This window comes from Herpailurus yagouaroundi, unplaced genomic scaffold (genome assembly GCF_014898765.1).
Source record: "Herpailurus yagouaroundi ecotype Mexico unplaced genomic scaffold, PumYag 205, whole genome shotgun sequence".
NCBI classification, from domain to species: domain Eukaryota; kingdom Metazoa; phylum Chordata; class Mammalia; order Carnivora; family Felidae; genus Herpailurus; species Herpailurus yagouaroundi.
The window spans coordinates 2,714,769-2,737,917 of record NW_024412436.1 but is presented as its reverse complement, the minus strand read 5'-3'; the positions used below and the strand labels follow the sequence as shown (position 1 = coordinate 2,737,917).

Here is a 23,149-nt window from a genome sequence, read left to right as displayed (position 1 = left end):
ACCCCGCAGCAAGCGACGGGGGCCTTGTAGCCAGAGCTCAACGCGCTGATTGGTCGGTCGGCCGCGGCCGGGAAGAACCCGGATGTGACTGGGTAGTCGTGTTGGCAGTCGGGGCTCTGAGGTGTGGGCGTTCTGGGGGCGCTGGCAGCCGAGGCGGATGGCGCGGGGTTGGGCCGGCTTCTCTGAGGAGGAGCTGAGGCGACTGAAGCAAACTAAAGGTAACGGGACGTGCCTGCAGAGGTTTCATTCTTGGGTCTCTAGAGGGGAAGGGGCGGGGCTGCAGCTTTTGAGGGGGTAGGGGGCGGGAAAGAGGGTAATGTGTTGATGTTTGGGGAAGGAGCTCTAACGGGAGGAGGGGATTGAGGGGTTCCAGAGGTGGGAACCACAGCGGGAGGGGCGGGTCCAGGGGACTGGGATCTTTCAGGTAAGAAAGTTGAGGAATCCACTTCAGGAATTTGACTTCCCGTGAAAGGGACGGGACTTGGGAGAGGAAGTGAGCCTACAGCCTCGGCGTCTCTTGTGGGAAGATTGCTTCCTTAAGTCCACGGCTGGAGGGTTGGGGTTGGGGTAAGAGAAGGGGGAGGGGCACACACCAGATTCGAATTGTGATGAATGTATGTATGTAAGTTGACAATGGTTGGGAACAAGGGAGTACAGGGATCCGAATAAACGCAAAACGACGATGCTTTTCTTAATACATCTGGAGTCTTGCATTCACTTCTGGTTGCCAGATGACTTTTGAAATTGTAACTCTTGAGAGTCAGAAAACCAAGACTTTTTGAAAAGTTAGATGTGAAATTATACCTATTGACTGTTGTAAGCTACAGTGTGCCTCCCCCGCTGGCTTTGTAGGGTAGTTATTGGACGGACTTGTACTATTTTGTTTTCTTTTAATGAAGGAATTAAGTTTACTGTTATTTGGTGAGAAACCCTTGGTGATATGAACTATGAATGTAATGTCATGAAATTCTATACGGTGATCCTGGTATTGCACACTCCTTCTGTGAGTTTACATCCCTCTTAGTACCATAATTTATATACTTTGGAAGAAAATTCAGTAAGCCCTGGCATGCTTTTTGTTAGAGTTTGTGATCAAATTGGATGTTGTTCAGGTAAGTCTGCATCTTTAGCATAGATGTAAAAATAAGGCTAACAAGTGGAAAAGGAAGTAAAGTAGGAATACAGGACCAATGTAGATTATACAGATGGAGGAGGTTTTGACTGGTCCAGAGGCCTTTAAAAACTATATCATAAAAGTTACACTGCGGTGTGTAATTAACAAACTTAATCTCAAACTTTTTTGCTCTATGTTTTGAACATCCATTCCCATATTCGTATGTACAGAGTACAAGTATTCCTGTTTCAGGTCTGACCCAAAGTTAGAGGTATCAGCTTCTGTATTTTACATACTAAAGCTACATACATGCTACATACATAGTACATACTATGTAAGTACATCTACATACTAAGATGAACAAGGCATCATCCTTGTATTCAGAGAACTGATAGTCTACTGAGGAGACAAGCTATAATATAAGGTGATAATAGATAGTTTACAAGAGCTTGTTAACAGAGCTAGCAGGAACTTGACTCTGCTGGGGGTTGGGCAGAACTTGGGAACATTTCACAAGCATTATGTGTTAGTAGAGGTGAGTTTGCCAAGGGAAAGAAGACTTAATATAGACTAAATTGTAACAATAGATTCATTTTGTGGAAGTACATTTCTAAATATCTTTACAATTTGGGAGAGAGAGGGGCTGGAAAGACCTTAGCTTCAAGGCCTATAATTTCGTAGTAAGATGTTAAAGCATAGACACCAACCCCTAGTCTATGACCACCATGAGTAAGAGAACACATGTTAGCATCTTTGTACTCTCATAACCACACACAGTGATTGGCATATAGATCTCCTAGCTCTGCCTCTAAATCTTTTTTGCCTTGGATTTCTCATGTGTGAAAGTAGAGGAGTTGGATTTTTCATTTTTAAGACTCCTTCCAGCTGTTCTCCAACCTTAAAAATAGAATTAATCCATGAAGGTAGAGTTGGTTGCCAGCAAAAATAAGGATGACCGTACTCTAGAGAAACCCCATGTGCACATTGGGAAAAATCAAGAATGTTCTTTGCATTCTTATTTATAATACTGAAAAGCTGGGAACAAACCAAGGGTTCATTAATAAAAGTGGATAAATAGGGGTGCCTGGGTGGCCCAGTTGGTTAAGTGTCCAACTTTGGCTCAGGTCATGATCTCACGGTTTGTGAGTTCAAGCCCCTGTGGGGTTCTGTGCTGACAGCTCGGAGCCTGGAGACTACTTGTGATTCTGTGTCTCCCTCTCTCTCTGCTCCTCCCCTGTTCATGCTCTTTCTCTCAAAAATAAATACATGTTAAAAAAAAATTTTTTTAAGTGGATAAATTGTGATACAGCCATTCAGTGGGCCAGTATAGAGCTAGTGGGAATATATGAACTATACCCACATACATTAACATGTATAAATTTCATAAATATAATGCATGACAAGAACAAGTTACAAAAATTCATACAACCTGATATCATTTGTAGAAGGTCAAAATCATACAAAGCAGGTATATTCTTCTGGGAGTATAGGAAATCAAAATACCCAGTACTAGAAAGGGGGAATATGATCAGGAAGGGGCAAATACGTAGGAAATTTTAAAAGTACTTGGTAATAATGAAATCAAGTTGAGACAAGTTATGCTACAGTTAACAAATAGCCCTAAGATATCAATTATTTAAAATAATAAAGATTTATTTTTCTTTATAACTTCATGTCTAACATAGACTGGCAGGTGACTCTTCCGCATAGTCACTCGTCATTGTGTTTTCATGTTGTCATATGGGAGTGCACCATGGCATGAGGAGAAAAAAGTTGAGACTCGAGCATTGGCAATTAAATGCTTCCATCAGTCAATGATAGATATCATTCATACTTACATTTCATTTAATAAAAGCAAGTAATATGATTTGGAGGGCAATAAGTACAATTATCTTGAGTGTTCCAAAAGAGAGGATAACATGCCTATCTTTAAATAGCAGTTGTGTCTACTCTAGCCATGTTTTATTTTTTTAAATGTGACTGTTTTTTTTAATAATCCATACAGGTTGGATGTGTGTCTGTAGCAAATACATGTATTTGATGTGTGATTTATAATAAAAAATTATTTCATAATAAAAAATTGGAAATAGAAAAACAGTGCAACTACAATGCTGTCAATGTCTAAAGAAAATATTCATGAGTTCTTTATTTATTCTTGATACTAGTTCTTTTCCAGGTATATTATGAATATGTTCTCCAATAAATATCTTCTCCCAGCTTGTAACTTGTCTTTTAACTTTAATCTTATGATGAACAAAGTATTTAATTTTAATATGGTCAAATTTGTACACATGTTCTGTGTCTTCACTTAGTACCCTACCATGAGGTAGTAGTACCCTTCCATAAGATGTTAGTCCTTATATTCAATTAAGCATTTTTAAGAATCATTTTTGTTATAAGCTATATAGATTCAAAACACTGTATAAAGCAATGTGTTTCTAATAAGAGTTTTAAAATGTTGATTTGACATTTGAATCATTAATCCATTTGGAGAATGTTTTCTTTGTTTTTATATGGTGTGAAGTATGGATCTGATTTTACCTTTTCCATATAGCTGGGTTTTTTTTTCAAGTCGATTTATTGAATGATTCCACCTTTTGCTGTTGATAGGCCGTGCTATCTTAGTCATATACCAGTGCTTCATACACGTATGAACCTGTTTCTGGGTTCTTTTGTTCTATTCCATTGGTCAGTTTGTCTATTATGCGCCAATACCACACTATTTTAAAGCTTTATAATATTCCTATGGTCTCTATTCTGTTCCATTGGTCTATTTGTCTGTTCTTTCACTAATGCCCACGGTCTTGATTACTGTAGTTTTATAGCCAAGTAATGCCAGTTCTCCAGTTTTGTTCTTTAATATTGTGTTAGCTATTCTGAGTCTTTGGCCTCTCCATATAAACTTTAGGATCATTGTGTCAGTATTAGCAAAATAAGACAGGATTGAATCTTTTCACGAATATAGAATATCTCCCCATTTATTTCTTTGATTTCATTATCAGAGTTTGTGGTTTTCTTCACAGATCTTGTGCTTTCTTAGATTCATTCCTAAGTATTACTTTTTTTTTTTTTTTTAAGTGCTAATGCAAATAGTATCATGTTTTTAATTTTAAACTCCACTTGTTCATTACTGGTACATAGGAAAACAGTTGACTTTTGTATATTAATCTTGAATTCTGCAACCTTGCTATAATGGCTTATTAGTTCCAGGAGTTTTTCTATTTATTGTTTCAGGCCTGATTTGTTTACTGTTTTGTTTATTATTTTGTAGCATTTTTAATCTCCTGTGCAGTTTCTGTGAAAAGCAAAAGAATAATTCAACTAGTGAGTGTAACCAGGAAATAAGCTCAATGGCATTTTCTTATGGTGTACATAAAGATCAGTAGTCAAGAATAAGTTCCTGTCTCAAGATAGAGGAGGTTACTTTGTGTTCCTGGCTAAAGTCAACAGTAATAACATTTTACTTGCGATGGCACATCTATGTTTTAAAATATTTTACCTGTCTCATTTAATCCTTACAGTAACTTCATGAGTTAAGTAGAGCAGGTAAATTTTCAACCCATTTGACAGTTGGAAAAACTGGGTTATGGAATAATTAATTGACTTGTCTACGATTATTGAGCTGAACAAAAGCTGTGCCAGAACTGTGACTCCAGAGCTTTTAATTCTCCTTTGGGAGATTTAAATAATAGGCTTGTGTTGCTTCATGGATCAATATGCAGAATTTTAAAAGCCCTACTTGAGTTAATTAATAAGAACTTACCATAATTTCACTTCTCAGGCATTTTATAAACAATACCATTTATAGTTCTTATTAAATATAATATGAATGTGAGTCAAATTCTCCAGTACTCTGCCTTACAAGGTTAACACTGGTTGGGCAAACCAAGAAGTATAATAGGGGTATTATTTATTTTATAGTGCTTTTGTAAAAAAAAAATTCTCCCTGTTTTCTCTTCCTCTATTGGTTTGTTCAGGCTGCTGTTAAAATTAGCTTGCATACATTGACTCATGGCTAGCTAACTTTGGGGAAGACAACCTTGCACTGCTCTGGAAGATGAAAGCTAACATTTGAGGGTTAACTAGCATTCTTAGAAATAAGAGACTTCATTCAGTTATACTTCATGTATAATATCTACCTATGTATCAAACTGGTTAAGATCTGTTATTTAAGAAGAGTGCAGCCCATTTGTAACTGCAACCACCATTTTATTTCAGGAGAGCAAATAGAATCATAAGTCAAATTTAAGACCTATTAGAGAATTCATTTGTCTACTTTGCTTGGTCAGATTAGTTAATTGCTTAGTCAGTTATCAATTCAAGTTGAAAAAGAAATCTTGCTTTTTATTCCGAGGCTTAACTCAACAGACAAATGGACTTCTTTTAAGCTCAATTTTGAGTTGGGATAGTTTTTGTTAAATATTAAGAGTATGATTATAGAAGAACTGTCAAAAATACTAAGGAAGATGGCTGTTTTTCCCTGGGTTTTTATGGTAGAGAAGGGGGAGAAACCCTGTGGAATTATTATTAATGTTAATGCTTTATTTTCTTAGAGAAATTCTAATTATTTGTTGCTCACACAAAGGAATTCTCCTCTTTTTCACATAGATCCATTTGAACCACAGCGGCGTCTCCCGGTGAAGAAAAGTCGACAACAACTTCAGCGAGAAAAAGCCCTTCAAGAGCAAAGCCAAAAACTTGGACTTCAAGATGGATCAAGCTCAGTACCTCCAGAGCAGCTGCTTTCTGCACCCAAACCAAGATTTAATACTCAAAAACCACACTCTTCTTCCCCTGTTCCTCCTAATCCTCTTACACTCACTTCTCCTGTTGGTGATGGAAAACCACAGGGGACTGAAGGTCAACCAAGGGAACCGGGACTTGAGAATTCCCATGATAGTCACAAAAACACTGAGGTCCTACCTCCAAAGCCAGATTGCAAAATGGAAAAAAAGAGAGTGGAATTGTTAGTAAGTCTATATATCCCTGAGATTTTTTTCCATTTTACGTTTTTTTTTCCCCTCCACTGGGCTTTGAAGAAATACAGTTTTAACGTTTTCTCTTTCATATTCTAACCTAGAAACATCATGAATAAACTATTGAAGAATAGCTACCACCTAAATATGTTGTAAGCCAGCCAGTGTTGGGCATTTTATATGTTTTATGCCATGTAGTCTTCATAGCAGCCTTATAATACACGTTCATTATTTTCACTTGACAGATGAGATTTCTTGGACTCAGAAAAGATGCTTTATTCCCAAAGCAAATACATAGCTTAATAAATGGCAGAGTTGAGGTTCACATACAAATCTTTCTGGATCCAAAGTGTCTGCCCTTGACCCTCACTAGAAGCAGTTCTTACATGCATAGTGCTCCCCCTCATCCCAGATCGAACCCCTTCTTCAGCTTCACTCCATCTCCACTGGCCTGGAAAAGATTGTTTATGAAAAGATAGGAAGGGATGGTCAAAGAAGAGTGTGTAGGAAATTGAGAGGACTGATAAAACAATTCAGCTACATCATTAGATTTCTTTTTATTCTTTATTTAATGTGTTTATATTAGAAACCACCTCCAGAATTTAGTTTAGAAACAGTTTTGTGGAAATTGCTGTTCTATGTATGACTTACGAATTCTCAGAATTTTTATCCTATACCTTTTGTTTTGATATCCACTCGTATTTGTTTCCTCCTGATTTATCAGGTTACCATTTGTTTCTGTTTTCCATTTTCTGAGTCTTTCTATTTCGATGTAACTTATGATTTCTCTGATCCAGGTTCTGTACTATGAGTTTAAAGTGTTTCCTGGCCCACCAGGGGTTTACAACCGAGAAATCATTTTTACAGGAGATCTAAAGCCATGTAAATTATGAGAGCAACATTGAACAAGTGCATTTTTTAAAAAAATTTTTAATGTTTATTTATTTTTTGAGAGAGAGAGATAGTGTGAGCAGGGGAGAGGCAGAGTCAGAGGGAGACACAGAATCTGAAGCAGGCTCAGGCTCTGAGCTGTCAGCACAGAGCCTGACTTGGGGCTCGAAACCACAAGCTGTGAGATCATGACCTGAGCCTAAGTCAGACGCTTAACTGACTGAGCCACCCGGGCACCCCAAACAAGTGCATGTATTTAAATGTCTTTAAGTGTAGTTTACCAGCAAAGGCCTGAGAGAAGTAGGGGAGGGTGGGTTTAAATTGAGTTGGATAATTTAGATTGAACGTTGTTGGGAAAATAAATTTTTTTTTAGATGCTTGGGAAAATTTTCATAGACATGTAATCTCAGGAACTGTCATTGAAAAGGAGAAATTGGAGGTTGCAAGAAGGGGAAAGGAAAGCTGTAGCCTAGAGAATGCTCAGAGATGACATCTCCCTTCTCTGGAAGAGGCAAGAGCTAAGCCGGAGAGTAGTAGAGAACTAGGGAAATGAAGAAGCATGTGGAAGCTGAGAATTCCTGCCTAGCGAGTTCCCCCATGCAACAGAATATCACCCAGGCCTCTGGAGGAGAGATGCCCTTACCAAAACAACGGTTAGAGAAAACCCACATGTCAGGATTGCTGCCCATTTGGGGGAGGGTGCTGGCTGGGCTGGACTACTGCAGTAGTCAAAATGAGAGAGGACCAGTGCCTGTACCAAGATGGAGACTCTAGGAAGGGAAAGAAAATGATAAATTTGGAAGTGATTAGTAGGTCTGGGAATAGAGATTTTTGACACAGTGGCCATAAGAAATGACAATAATAGGAATAAATAGCTTTGTCGTTACTTTGAGTTGACATCAAGTTCTTAAATTTCTGGGAAATTTTAATATACTTCTTTCAGAATTGGACAGATTGGAGTCCAGTATTCAAGTCTTAGCTCATAGTGTTTCACTCTGTTTAAAAATGTCTCAGAATGGAAAGAAGTGAGCAAATTGGAAAAAAAAAATGAAATAAACATTGGTTATTGTCTTAAGGGTGTTAAATGGTAGAGACTTTCATTATAGAAAACTCTAAAAGATATGACATTAGCTACATGCCAATTAATATTCTCCGTTTTGCATATAATACATAATTAACTTACACAACTTTCTTTGTACTCCTAATAAATGACACAGTACTCTGGCTTCCAGTTTGTGGCTTCCTAGATTATATACATATAATGGATTTCAAAGGGCCAATTTATGTAAGACTTCTTGACTTCAAATGATAATCTTTGTTCCTATTAGAACAAAATAATGGGCTGCAGATGGGTTCCTTTTAAGAGGGCTTTTGAAGGAAAATATACATAATGTGGTTGATTAAATTTTATACATAGAGGCCTGAGACTGGTAAGGTGTGGCATGGGGTTTCAGAAACTCATTTTTATACTCTGCTCCCTAGGCAAGAAAAATCTCGTTGGGAAGTCCTCCAAGAAGAACAACGGCTTATGGAAGAGAAAAATAAACGTAAGAAAGCTCTTTTGGCTAAAGCTATTGCAGAAAGGTGAGGCATCTGAACTAGGAGAGGTTGTTTGTAACCTGCAGTCAGTTCTGTCATGTTTTATGTTTATTTTCCCTTGTCTGTTCTGATAAGTTGATATTTTCTCTACAACATTCTTTTAAAAAAATTTTTTAAAGTGGGTTCTACGCCCAGTGTGGTACTTGAGCTCACAACCCGGAGGCCGGGAGTCACATGCTCTACCGACTGAGCCAGCCAGGTGCCCCTCTACAGCATTACTTTTAAGGCTCACTAAAATAGTTCTCCTTTATAAATGATACAGAAATTCCAGTGTTAATTCATTAAGGAGGACTTTGTAAGCATAGATTATACCAAATTTATTTGGTATAAATAAATTACATTCTAAGGGAGCAGTGAATAGCCATCAGTGTAAGTGCATTAGCAACAAATGCAGGTTTTAATTTTGACGTGGGGAGGCCTTAATCCTGTGACATGTAGAAGAATAAGGCTATTCCACATAAATGACTTCCACTCCAGAAGTTTTAATTGTGTTTTCTGTGGACATTTTTCTTAAAGAATTTACCCTGCCCCCACTGATACACGGCATAATTTAACCTTTCATCGATGACTCGGGGTCACCATTGTGAGTACTCTGCCATACTGTGTGCGATTCGATTTTTCTGTCCCTCCTGGCGTCAGTTTGTCAGCAGTTCCTTTTCCTTCACTGCATCATGTTGGCCTCCAGCAGCAATGTTCCCGTTTGAGCCACTTTCCACCCCTCACCCACTCTTTCTGCCCTTTTAGTTTGTGCTTTCCAGTGTGCTATCGCCTTAGGAACCCACCCAAACTTAGTCAGTGAAGCAATGATTGAGAATAGTGAGAATTAAATGCGAGCAAGTTTTCTTGGCATTTTCTTCTTAGATCTCCAGAAAAGCCTGGCAAAACTATTATGTATTGAAACTGCCGTGTGTATCAGGGGGAGGGGAAGGGACAAGGATAGAAAGGCAGGTAGGTAGAAGAGTAATGGAGAATTTTACCTGTCAAAAGGATATATGTATTTGAAAATGATTTCAACCCCCCTCCAGCTGGTCCCACTTGATTTGCATGAAACAGGAAATGTGCAACTTACTGAACTTAGGTTTCAAGAAAAAACCATGATTATTCAAAGTGAACAGTGATTTTTGAAAATCACTTCAGTAGTCTTCAGTTTAGAAGTGGTTGGAGAGGCTGTTCACTAGGGATTTTACAAAAGGATTTATAGGCTCAGCACTTGTTCTTGATGTGCTTTTGGTTTAAGACGAAATAGTGATACAGGCTGAAACGTGAGAAAACACAACATGGTTAGATTAGTGATAAATGCACCAGTGAAGTCCTTGAAGTAAAAAAGTCATACTGTTAATTCTGTGGGCAAAAAACAAGGGGAAATGCGTAATGGAGTAAAAATCAGGAGAATATAAGTTGCAAGATAGTGGTTTTCTGTGGGAGTTTTATTCTCCTGTGAGAAGGGGTGTGAAATTCTGAAGTGAGTGAAATCAGATTAAAGGCTTTTGTGTCTGTGTATTCTGTTCTTCAGTGTGTACTGTGTTTGGGGTGCTGAGAGGACTGAGCTTAGATGTGCTTTTAAGCTGTAGTCTTGCCTAAAACACAGGAATCAAAGCAATAAAAGTTTGGGGGAATGAGTCCTAAGAAGGTTCAGACCGAATAGACATGAAGAAATGGTGTTTAACGTAAGGGTCCATTCTTTCTGTCCACTAAGTGTTGGACAAATGAAAGTGGCCTGAGCAAGAACTTAAGGCTAGAAATTTGGAAAGTTATTTTAGAAGTTCTGTGTAAAGAGAATATAGATAACGTTCTTTTAGTGCTTATTCTCATCCTCGTGGAATGAATATAGACCTATAAGTGAACTATTGGTATTTTGAAAAATCTTACTCTTTCCTTTGTGTATGAAAATGTATGATAATGTTATATGTTAATCCATTTGGAGAATGTTTTGTTTTTATATGGTGTGAAGTATGGATCTGATATATACCTGATTTTACCTTTTCCATATAGAACAGAGTTTGTGGTTTTCTTCACAGATCTTGTACTTTCTTTTCTTAGATTCATTCCTAAGTATTACTTTTTTTTTTTTTTTTTTAGTGCTAATGCAAATAGTATCATGTTTTTAATTTTAAACTCCACTTGTTCATTACTGGTACATAGGAAAACAGAAAGCTTAGAATAAGGGAAAATAGCACAAATGCAGTCTTAGAGATATACCAAAATTTTACCAGTGTTTATTATATTTCGATTTGTGTTTTTTTTCTGATTTTTAAAAATTATACATTATAATCCTATCGTATATATAGTATCATATATATAGTTGGTTGCTTTTTTCACTTCTCTTGCGTATGGATACGTGATTTTAAAATGTTTTTATTTTTCTATTCATTTTTCTAGATCTAAAAGAACTCAAGCAGAGACCCTGAAACTAAAGCGGATCCAAAAGGAGTTACAGGCTTTAGATGACATGGTGTCAGCTGACATTGGGATCCTCAGGAACCGGATTGATCAAGCCAGCCTTGAGTATTCATACGCTCGGTGAGTTGAGAGAACTCTGAATCAGGAGTGAAATTTCAGAAGTATTTACTGCTGGCTGGGCCAAGGGCTTTCATGTGTGTCATCACTTAAGCCTCCTAACGGTCCCATCAGGCCATCAGGTGCTCTGTTTATTCCTGTTTTGTACTAAATCCAGTGCCTCTTCCTTCACTCTGGCCTACTCTTGTTCTTATTCCTGTTAGCTCATTTCTTGCATTATTTATTTACGTTTTAGTCTTTTTTGCTAAACCATCAATCATCTGTATAATGCTTGGGACTCTAAGAGTCTTAATGACTTGCCCCCAAATTCTGCTATTTTAACACCAAGTCTGTACTCTTTCTGTTAAGAAATTTTGATGATCTGAGATGGTCCTTAGAGATGAGCCTAGTTCTCATGTCAATTTTCACCAAAGAAAGAAGATCCAGCTTTTTTTTTTAAAAAGGCTACAAGTATTTTAAAGAAAATACCACTCTGTCTTGAAAGCTTGAAGTTTTTCCTTTTTTTTTTTCTTTTCGATTGTATTCTGCCTATAATAGTTTGCTCTCATGTGTTTCCTTGGTTTCAATCATTGGCATTTTAGAGAAAAAAAATCATCATGGAGTATTTTTAAAATGCATGAACACATGTAAAGAATTACATGAACCTTGCAAGCACATAAAAGGGCAAAAAATTAAGTCCAATTTCAGGGTTTTCAGTCCTTCCCGCGTTGCTTTAATCATCCCGGTTTGTCTTTTCTCACAAGGGAATGCTGTGTTAATGACTCAGTTTTGCATCTTTCTCTGTAACACTAGAAATCCATCCGAATGCCTCATTAGTCCAGGGTAAACCACAGCAGCAGAATGTTTATAGAACAGTTTAATAAAGCGGAAATGCTTGATTGTGTTTTCAATTCACCGTTTATTAAGAAAGAGGTTTGTGGTGTCCTTGTGATTTTTGTAATTGTTGTTTGACCACATGCTATTAGACTTAATGGGCTGCCTTTATTAATTAACTGCTTAAATTAATGCCATCAGTAGCTGATAACTGGAGGTTCCTAATTCTATTAATAAGGACATTAAGGAGGTAACCAAGATTTTATTAAGATTAAACTCAGCCTAGTTTTTAGCATATGTTATTCTCTGTAACTTAAGTTTACCAGAGGAACATTCCTAGGCCTTTGTAGACCTTAATATGAATAATTCAGATTATTCTAGATACCTCAACTGAAAATCATTTGATTATGTTTTAATTCTGTCCTGGAGGAGACTGGAGAAGGATACATTTGTATATTGAACATTATATAAGAAATGTCATAGTTTTATTCTTCAGAGAACCACAAAGAAAGTGGGTTTACTGGTTAAAAAAGAAAACATCCAATCATATAAAATGTGCTTAATGAAACTTTAGTTTCTGTAGGAAAAAAATTTGACATAAATTTTTATATTTCTTAAACTAAAGATGGCAATTTCTCATGGTACTGATATTGGCATAGTTGTATGTGAATATCCATATTTGATGTGTGAGGCTATTTTTAAAATCCTAAACTCTTGAGGTAAGTCACAGAGAAGCCATAGACAGTTGTGACTGGGACCGGCATCGTACCTTGTTCGTGCATAAGATTAAGATGTTTTCTAAATTTACATCTGCGGTTATTGAGAGATTAGAGATTGGTGATAACAGTATTGTGATTTAGATTTCTACTGGTAGCCAGTCCCCACGACAGTCCATCTCTGTGGGAGATTTCCTTGACTTCTTTTTTTTTTTAATAAAAATGATAGTTTTATAGTACCTGGTACAGTGCTGTGTCCACAAAAGTTTCTTGGATACAGAATAGGCCAGAATTTGCTTTAAAATCGGCTTCCATAGAACAGCACTAGGGTAGACCCCTCCAAGGAGACCAGAGCTTCTGGGAGCCAAACTGAGAGTTATTGCCACTAGTCATATCTGTGACTTCAAGGATGCTGTATGCTGCATAGACCAGCTTGTAAAACAAGAGTGGATGTGTGTAGAGCATCTCTTTGACCCCTAGTGTACCAGGAAGAACTAGGAGCACTGTTTGCCATCTGTGTTTAATAGACACTCCTGTTAACATAGACACATACACGCTCATACACATATGCACGCATGTACATAAATGTGTGCAGTCATTTTATGTCTAATTTACAAAAGTAAAAATAATGATTGTGGAAAACAACTTTATTAAAAAGTTTAATAAGAATATAAGCATAGCAGTCCTCTTTTTTTCAAGTAATGTTTGGCCCCCAACATTAAAAGTTGAAAGAACAGTTACATCCTTTCACAACATAAGATGCTACAGGTACTTGTAAAATACTGTGTGATCAAGTTTGTTCTGTTGAAATTATTAACTCTATGAGGGTAACCTTGCCTTTTTGTCCTTAGATACATATTTTTCATTCATTGGTTCTGAGTTTGAGAAAATTCACGTAGGATGTGTTTTCTGAAGTCTCATACTCTTGAGATTTCATGCATATTACCAGTTTCACTATCTAGAACCTAGGTTGTCTGTTTCTGCCTTGTATTGTTTCCTAGGGTTGACATAACAAGTTACTACAAACTGTGTGGCTTAAAACAACAGAAATGCATTCTCTTACATTTCTGGAAGCTGGAGGTTTGAAATCCAGGGTGTTGGCAGCGTCAGTCTTCCTTCAGAGACTTGAGGGAAGAATCCATTCCTTGCCTCTTCCAGCTTCTGGTGGCTGTAGGCACTCCTTGGCTTGTGGCTGCACCACTACCTTCTGTGCCTCCGTAGTCACATTGCTTCCTTCTCTTCTCTCAAAACTTCCTCTGCCTCTTTTTGTTTTAATATTCATTTTTTTTTAATTTTTTTGTTTTTCAACGTTTTTATTTATTTATGTGACAGACAGAGACAGAGCATAAACGGGGGAGGGGCAGAGAGAGAGGGAGACACAGAATCGGAAACAGGCTCCAGGCTCCGAGCCATCAGCCCAGAGCCTGACGCGGGGCTCGAACTCACGGACCGTGAGATCGTGACCTGGCTGAAGTCGGACGCTTAACCGACTGCGCCACCCAGGCGCCCCTAATATTCATTTTTGAGAGAGAGAGAGAGAGAGGGACAGAGTGTGAGTGGGGGAGGGGTAGAGGGGGGAGGACACCGAATCTGAAGCAGGCTCCAGGCTCTGAGCTGTCAGCACAGAGCCCGATGCAGGATTCGAACCCACAGACTGTGAGATCATGACTGCAGCTGAAGTTGGATGCTTAACCGACTGAGCCACCCAGGTGCCCCCCTCTGCCTCTTTCTTAAAAGGACACATGTGACTATATTTAGGGTCCCACTGGATAATTCAGAATAAACTCTTTTCAAAATCTTTAACTTAATCACACCTTTTGCCCTGTAAGATAATATTCACAGGTTCTGGGGATTAGGAGGTGAATATCTCTGGGTGGTCATTTTTTAGCCTACCACAACATTCGTCTTTTGCTTTGTTTAATAGCTGCAAAATATCTTCATCTGTCAACTTTATTTTGCCACTGTGGCTAGAAAAACTAATTCTGAACTGTGTTCAATGAAAGCTGAGAACAGATTACAAATATCGTGTTTCTAGTCCTTTTTTATACCTTTTTAAAAGGTGACATAGGGGCCACCAAGGTGGCTCAGCTAAGCATCTGACTTAGGCTCAGGTCATGATCTCACAGTTCTTGCATGGTTCGAGCCCTACATCTGGCTTTGTGCTGACAGCTTGGAGCCTGGAACCTGCTTCGGATTCTACCTGTGTCTCTGTCCTCTCTCTCTCAAAAACAAACATTAAAAAAAAAGTTAAAGATGATGTAATACTTTGGATAACACAGTAAGGCAGCTAAACAGTGATTTATTTTACTGTAAACAGTGATGATTTATTTCACTGTGGCATCATCTCTTAGGTTATTCCATCATTCTCTGTTTTCTTATTAATCTTTTTTCTGTAGAAATGAGAATAATTGATGAGTAATGAAGAAATAATGCCAGGGTGATAAAATGGCAAAATGTTTCAAGATACAGGAAAAATGCTATCTCAACAATCCCGTAATGTATCTCAGATTTATAAGAGGGTACAATGGGCACATACAGTAATTGCAAAACGTAGTTTTAGTCTATCCTTTAAAATACTAGTAGTTTTTCTGTTTGTTCTCTGGAAGACTTCTAAGAAAGGATAAAAACCTTTATGTGTTGATACTTACAAAGAGGTAGAAGTCAGAAAAGGAACCGAAGACTAAAAGTAGATTGGTGGAACCTAAGGGAATGCCGAGGGTTAATCATTGAATTCTTAAAAAATTTCAGGATCCCCAAACCAAGAGACAGTTTCTAGAATTCTTTAAATAACATTCATTAAATCACTCAGTGTCCGTTTAAAATAACAAAGTAATTCTGTGAATACATTTCCAGTTCAATTTGTCTTCCTGTGTTATGTATAATGCTCTTATTATTCTGTCCCAAAACATGTCATCATATTCTGATTTGGTATTATCCACCTGACCCTCAGGCTCATGGAGCAGTTTGTGAAATTAATCAATATTTTAAACATAAATCACTCTGTACAAGAATATATATGCATGTTTCTGGCCAGAAGAACTTTAAATAAATAAACAAAATGCAAAATCTTCAGTGATTTATCCAGGGTGAAAGATCAATGGAAACCTAGGGACCTATTTGCGAATTTTAATTTCAATTCAGCATTCATGAGCCCGGTCAGTAAATCTTTACTAACTGACTTTGGCTGGCTGAGGGAGACCACAGGCCACAGAAAGGAGGTTTGAGTCGGGGTAGGGGACAAGGTATTCATATACCTGTAGAGAATGTTGTCAGAGCTCTTAAGCTTGATGGAAGAACATTCTTAAATAGGATATGTTATAAAGTATGGAAAGCAGGGATTCACATGTCCAGCAGAGCTCCTTTAGAATAATTCTTTTAACATAGAGGGTAATTGAAAAACAGCTAGTTTTGTCATTCTTATATTTACTAGATGATAGTAAAAAAAATGAAATATGATAAATGACCATGATGTAAATAAGAGTTTTCAAGTATAAACACGAGGTCCTTGAACTTTGCCTAATTTTAATTTTAGATACAGTACACGTTTCTAATGATACATGAACAATGCATTTCAATTCTGGTGCTCTGAAGACGTTCTGTTTCTTGAGTGCCTACCAGGCACTGGCCCTTGTTTATACTGTTTAATCCTTAATACTCCTATGAAGTGTCCTATACTATACTCCTATTAGTATCACCATTGTACAAATAAGCCAAAATTCAGTTGAATATACTGTCAAGGGTCACCAGACTGGAATTTTCAGACATTGCGCACATATTCTCCAGCCTCTTCCTTCGGAACCTATCTGTGTTTTGTATTCCGGAAGCTGACCCTGGGGCATACCTGATTAGAACAAAGATGGGCTGCCAACTCCAGAACATTTAATCCATAGACTAAATAGAGTTTCGTGGCATGGCTGGACACTAAGAGCTCTGTTTAAACTGATAACTAGCCAAGGTAAGCCAAGCCAAGTCCTCCTCCTGGAAGTGGAGCTCTGAGAAATTGGAGTGAATTTGATGTGGAGCCACAGCTGGTGGCCATATTGGGCTGTGTGATTGGAAAGCCAAAATGAGAGAATTAAAGAGAATAGCTTTTGATTCTGATGACATGCCTGGGAGATTGCCTCGTGTATCCTACAATAAAACCCACTTTTCACCTGAGCTAGCTTGACTGGGTGTCTGTCCTTTACATCCAAAAAAGGCCTTGACCAGAACAGGTACATACATAGTAAATGGCAAAGGCAGGTTTTGAACCCTGGGTTTTCTCAAATCAAAGCCTTTCAGTTTTTTCATCACGTTTTGAGACAGAATCTTGCGTCAGGAGCTATACCTGTTTTTGTGTTGCTGTAACTGTAGTACCAGAAGTTACTTCTCTCTTTGAGTTGATGTGGGCAATCATAACAGCAAGGCAGCAAGGCTTTCACAACTGTTAGTGGCTTTTATAATTCATTGATAAATGTGGGCCAATCTCTTTTCCTGATGAAACAAAACAAACAATTTGTGTGGAAAAGGCCAAAGACCGTGAACCAGTGTATGATAATTTTTCTTTTTGTGTCAAGCTAATACAAAATAAGAGAGATCACAGAGAGAGAGTGAACAGGGGAGGGCCAGAGAGAGGGGGAGGGAGAGAGAACCCCAAGCAGGTTCCACACTGTCAGCGCAGAGCCCAACGTGGAGCTCAAACTCACAAACCCTGGGACTGTGACCTGAGCTGAAATCAAGAGTCGGCCACTAACTGACTGAGCCACCCACACGCCCCAGAATTACCTTACTTCTAAGACAGGCATTGCGTATCTGCAGAGTTTTTATGTAAATAGATAAAATACCCTAATCAAAGTCTAACAGTCTGTTGTTGCAAAGTGGAGACAGAACAACTTAACGCAGGGATTCTCAACTGGGGGCAGTTTTGCCCCTTGGGAGACATTTGGTAACATCTGGAGACATTCTTGGCTATTACAAGTAGTGGGTGCTACCAGCAGCTTGTGGGAGAAAGCCAGCGATGCTGCTCTGCATCCTACAATGTACAGGACAGCTCCCCCACAACAGAGAGTGATATGGTCCAAGGGGTCAGTGCCAGGACTGAGAAACCTTTCCTAAACCCGGCCTGAAGTTTTTCTGTTCTTACTCGATGCTTGCTTCTTGCCTCACCTAGTATCATTTACATTCGCCTTGGACCCACTGTCCATATCCTTCTCCACCAAAATATTTCTTCCTTTTCTAACCCATTAATCAAGAGGTACAGATTTTCTGCTTTTCACTTCTCTTACTGCTTTACCTCTCCTACATTTTAACCAGCTGTGTGCTGGAGACAGGCTGCACCGGTTCACCAGGGCCAACGTCATGTATCTCTTCCCAGTTCCGCGTTCAGCTGCGCCACATGGGCAGCCTGAAATTGGCCCTGGTGGTGGTAGTGTTTGTGCGACAGAAATCGACAAACACTGTCCCATCAGGGCTCTCACTGGAGCCCCACTGGAGCTAGTTTGCACTGAGTTAACCTTCAAGCACAGCTTCGGAAAGAGGACATGAGTGCAGAAGAACGTGCTTACGTTGGGAGGGTCCAAGTGTGGATGTTGTGGAAGTTTCAGCAGCGACAGCCTGGCTTGTCTAACATGTAGGACAAGTGTTCACAAAGTATCACTATCCATATCTTCATTACGTCTTTCCAATTCTGGAGCTTAATTATTGTTTCTAGAACCTCCTTTGAATATCTTCTTTAGTGGAAAACCAATGGACCAATCTGTGTACCTGTCCCCACAGGAAGCGCTTTGACAGGGCGGAAGCAGAGTACGTGACGGCAAAGCTGGAGCTACAGCGCAAGACTGAGATCAAAGAGCAACTCACTGAACACCTCTGTACCATCATACAGCAAAATGAGCTCCGCAAGGCCAAGAAGTTGGAGGAGTTGATGCAACAACTGGATGTACAAGCTGATGAGGAGACCCTGGAGCTTGAGGTGGAGGTGGAGAGATTGCTGCGCGAACAAGAAGCCGAAGCAGGGAGACAGATGGTTCATTTGGAGAGGCCACCTCAGCCTTCTGGGGAGAGTGTGACTTTAGGATTTGCCAAAGAGAACAGAAATCATCGAGACCCAGCCGCTTCTCAAAAGGTAGATGAACGGTGTGAAAATTCCAGTAGCAATCCCCTTCTGAATGCAGACCAAAGTCAAGAAGTTAAAATTACTGTAAAGGACATTTCAGCCGCCGTGACCACATGAAGTGCCAGAGTTTGTACCTTGCGGCTGGTAAACGTCTGTTGTGGATTATGCCGTGAACTCTGATAAAACGGTGTTAACTTTGAATCCGTGGTTAGTTTCAGTAGAACATGTTTGACATTCTGAACCCTCGCATTATGATTATTTGATATATAGGCACACGTTCACCTTGATCCAGGGCCAGGTCCTCCTGGTGCACTCTTAATACCAGGTGGAAACAAACCACCTAAACAGACGGAAGAGGCGCTACACGATTGAGAATGTGTTGCACCAGGTAAATCTAGAAGAGTAAGATGGAAAGTGATACTCGACACCTAATCAGACTCCTGTGACTTTTCCTAGGAGAGGTGTTGACGATGAGATACCTGTTTTATGTAGTCCATAAAGACATAAAAATTAGCATGTGAAAGAGACAGAAGGGGAAAAAACTAACAGAAGTAGCATATTGAATTGTCTATTGGATCGTAGTCGAGCTGCAAAACCCAACTTGGAAGCTGCAATTTAACAAAAGGAACCAGACAGCTTCAGTAACATTTTCGTCTTCAGTTCGCCTGTTAAATGGCTTTAACTTACAACCTGAGTTTTGATTAGTTGCTACACACACACACACACACACACAAATATACCATTAGCATGCGTAATTTTACTGTTAATGTATTGTCTTTTCTTTAATCAGCACATTGATTAAATTTAGACAATGAAAACGTTTCTGTAGTGAGGCTAAAATAATACAGAAAATCTATTACTACTTTTGATTATCAAAAAAAAATTGATATATTTTCTTTCTAAAGTTGTCTGTAAACATGTGTTATATACGTTGGATATTAATTATCCTGTCATAAAGCATTTAAATTGTCCAAATGGTGATTTTAATAGTCCATTAATTACTATCACTTCACTAATACTTGACCCCCACATTGTGCTATATGTGAATATATAAATACTGTTGTTTTGTCACAAAATCTGTGAATTTCACAGTAAATTATGATCTATTTATCAGAAATTCCAAAAGTGCAAATACTAAAGTCTTGAAAAAAATCTATTATATAAGAGAATAAAGACAAATGTAATATTGTATTTATAATACTGTCGAAAAAGTTGGGGACATCCTATTTTTAAATGAATTTGAGGTTATTCATGTGGATGAGCTGTGTATTTTTATGTTCTGTAATTTGGGTTGAAATTATAGCCTTCCAGTGCTGACTTCTCTGAACAGAAGCATTTACATAGATAGTTGTGTTTTTATTTATGAAGGACATTCATAAAAACTAAAAACATCATTGTCCAATACTCTTATTTTTCTAAGGAATAAACAAGTCTGATACACCCATAACATGGTCTTCTGTTTACTCTTCAAAATGTTCAAGGCTGCCTGGGTGGCTCAGTCAGTTCAGCGTCTGGCTTTAGCTCAAGTCATGATCTCACAGTCCATGAGTTCAAGACCCACATCTGGCTCTGTGCTGACAGCTCGGAGCCCGGAGCCTGCTTCAGATTCTGTGTCTCCCTGCCTCTCTGCCCCTACCCCACTCATGCTCTATCTCTCAAAAATGAATAAACGCTAAAAAAAATTTTTTTTAATGTTTCCAACAATTTAGTATGTATACTGAAGTGTTACATGGCGGTCCTGTATTCCGTATCTCCATGTGGTAGATACAGCCATCTACTTTTATATAAGCCTCTGTTAAGGACAGTTCATCATTAATGAGGTTCTGTAACATTCGCTTCATACAGGTAGCCGCAATCTAATTCTCTGTCGAAGTATTTATAAGGTATACAGAAAAAGGAGAACCATGAAATAAATGAATTCGAAGGGACCTCACAGGTCATCTGATTTAATTCTCTCACTTTACGGAAGAGGAATTTGAGAGCCTGAGATTTTGCTTACGGCATGTTGGCCAACTGGCTTCTCTTAACTCAAGTGCTAGTAACGTTGCCATTCTAAAACTCTTGGTGTATCTCTTATATGCATCAGGCCATAAAGTTCACTGCATCCCTCCACTTGAAAATTTTACTTAATAACCCATTCAGGGATTGTGTTCGTGCTTGTGAAATGCTTTCAAATATGTCTGTAAAAGGTCCACTGATACCATTATTTTGAAAAAGTTGCCTTGCTCGGCTTTCCCAGGGTGGTATCCGAGTGCTCAGGTGATGATATAAGTGACAAAGTTATATTGCATCAGTTTTGTACGAGGCAGCTGTATCCCATGTGTGAGAGGAGTTTGAGCAAGAGAAGTGGGGGCTCACTGGTATGAGGACCATATGCACCAGCTTTAGTAGGATAGCCCTGATATCTTTTAAAATCATAAAACACATTCAAAAGACTTTTGATATATGGATTCACAAATCCACAAATAATTGTTACTTTCTGCGAAGGAAATTATTGGTTCAAAATTACAGCCCTGAGTTTATTGGAGCGCTTTGTCTAGCTGTCCCTCCCTGGTCAAACTCTTCTTCTCTTGCTCCTACTTCTCAAACAGTTCAAGCATAAGCTTACCGGGGCTCTTGATGTGATATGCAATTTAGGAGTTAACTACTTGTGGTTCTGTCGCTTGTTCTGTTTAAAAGATAGCCAACCAATGGTGGTACTTTTTACTCATCATCTTTAAAAATTATGCTCAAAAGGGTAAACTTGAATTCCCAAATTTAAGTGTTCGTACACCTTGATGCCCCACTGCTTTCTTTTAAATTTTTATAGGCTTCAGAGAAGCAGAATTTCTTAAAGCACAGTTCTCCTTGCATTTAAAATATAGCGAGAGTTTTTCTCGCTTTTCAAACCTCTGCATAATTCTACTGAATTACAGCAATTGCAGGTGGTAAATCTTTATAGTCACTGAGAGCACAGCTGGTTTCCAAGTCAGATGATAGAAATCTCTGATTGGAATTTCTAGAACGTATTTTATTGCTGGATTGGCATTTGAATTATAGAGTAAAAACTCAGCTATAAACCTTGCTCATTCTTTGTTTGGATTTAGCAACATAGTACTCTCAAAGAGCTTTATCTAAGTATTCAGCAACTTCCTCTTCGAAGACACTGGCACAAAGCGGACTCAAGTTATTCTGACCCAGGCCATTCCCAGTGACCTTTATAAATGATGTTTTGGGTTTTGTATTTCTAAGAAGCCAAGTCAGCATTTTAAAAGACCCTGATAGATATAACTCAGTCTGCCAGACAAGACCTGGGGCCACTCTGGACCCAGGGTAATTATACCCTCTCTCAACATAGATCTACCCCAGGCCTGACTTGAACTGCTCTCTGGAGGAATGAAGCAGGACACTATTCTCCAGTCTGCCTTTACCTTCATGTCAGGCTACTTTTGCAAGCTCCTAATCCCAAACAGCTGTCTTGAAAATGCAACATTATCTCTTCATGCAGTTGATCAAACAACTGCATGTAGCTACATGTATGGACAGAGCTGTGTGAGAGGTGTGTGATCCGTGCCTTTTGTCCTTAAGCTCGTGTAGTCTACTTGAAGGACCCGGATTTACATTCAAAGGCTGATAACAAAACATCATGTCTTCTTGAAGGGGGACAAAATGAGTGGTTGGAACACAACAGGGATGCATGCTCCAGAAGTCCACAATTTTTAGAACATTCCTCATTTTAAATATTCCATCCAGTTGTTTTGCAATCTGTGAATGTATCTAGGACCTGCTGTATCTTTCAGCTTGCCTTTAGCAGTGAGGAGTGAGGCACAACTAAGACAACAAAAAGCCTGTGTTAAACAACATGTACAGATTCTGAGTTAAAAAAAATTGTCACCACCACAACAAGAGTATTAGAAAAAGAGGTTTTTGCATGTTATTGATTTCAAAGAGGGGGCTGCTAGGACTTACCAGTACAAAAAAATCCCAGGTGTTAGAAAAAGTAACTTTACACGCCTTTCTGACAAAGGGTTGATAGCGTCTTGGGACAGTAGCGTGAATGTAAACACTCATGACAGTAACTCAAGGGCTTGCTGAATCAAGGGGCAATAATCACTACCCAAGCCAGAATAAGGTGGCGATGGAACAGCCTCGTGTGGACTCAAGGGTAACTCAACATGGATGCGTGTTCCGAGATCACATATAAGAGGGGTCTTTCCAAGCCAAATGACTCTAGGAGCCTAAAATAGAGCCATAATTAAGCAATAAGACGTGACAGGGAGCACATTTCTCAGTGATTATAGCATGCCTCAAGGGATAAGTCACTAGGCCCAAGGTTCATACGATGAGTGAAATAATAACCCTGCAATGTATAGCATCCCACTGGGAGGGTCGAGGGAGAAGAAGGAAATGAATAATAAGAGTTAGAAGAGTCATCTCATAAGCTGTTATT

General features: G+C 38.7%; 1 protein-coding gene across 2 annotated transcripts; it reads left to right on the top strand.

Annotated features, from left to right (window-relative positions):
* Window positions 1–60: 60 nt before the first annotated feature.
* Window positions 61–20,167, top strand: GORAB (golgin, RAB6 interacting). Of its 2 annotated transcripts, XM_040451625.1 has the most exons (5): window positions 61–218; window positions 5,723–6,080; window positions 8,464–8,565; window positions 10,960–11,100; window positions 18,381–20,167. In XM_040451625.1, exons 1-5 carry the CDS (start codon window positions 158–160, stop codon window positions 18,835–18,837), a joined length of 1,119 nt encoding a protein of 372 aa, XP_040307559.1. In that variant the 5' UTR covers window positions 61–157; the 3' UTR covers window positions 18,838–20,167. The 2 variants fall into 2 exon arrangements, with proteins under 2 accessions (XP_040307559.1, XP_040307560.1); XM_040451626.1 differs by lacking the exon at window positions 61–218 and having other exon boundaries at window positions 5,983–6,084.
* Window positions 20,168–23,149: the final 2,982 nt, after the last annotated feature.

Excerpts from the sequence above, each read along its gene's own strand:
- GORAB (XM_040451625.1), top strand. The coding sequence starts at position 158 with ATGGCGCGGGGTTGGGCCGGCTTCTCTGAGGAGGAGCTGAGGCGACTG. Across the intron at positions 219-5,722 it reads GCGACTGAAGCAAACTAAAG|ATCCATTTGAACCACAGCGG; the intron begins GTAACGGGACGT and ends TTTTTCACATAG. Across the intron at positions 11,101-18,380 it reads CTTGAGTATTCATACGCTCG|GAAGCGCTTTGACAGGGCGG; the intron begins GTGAGTTGAGAG and ends CTGTCCCCACAG.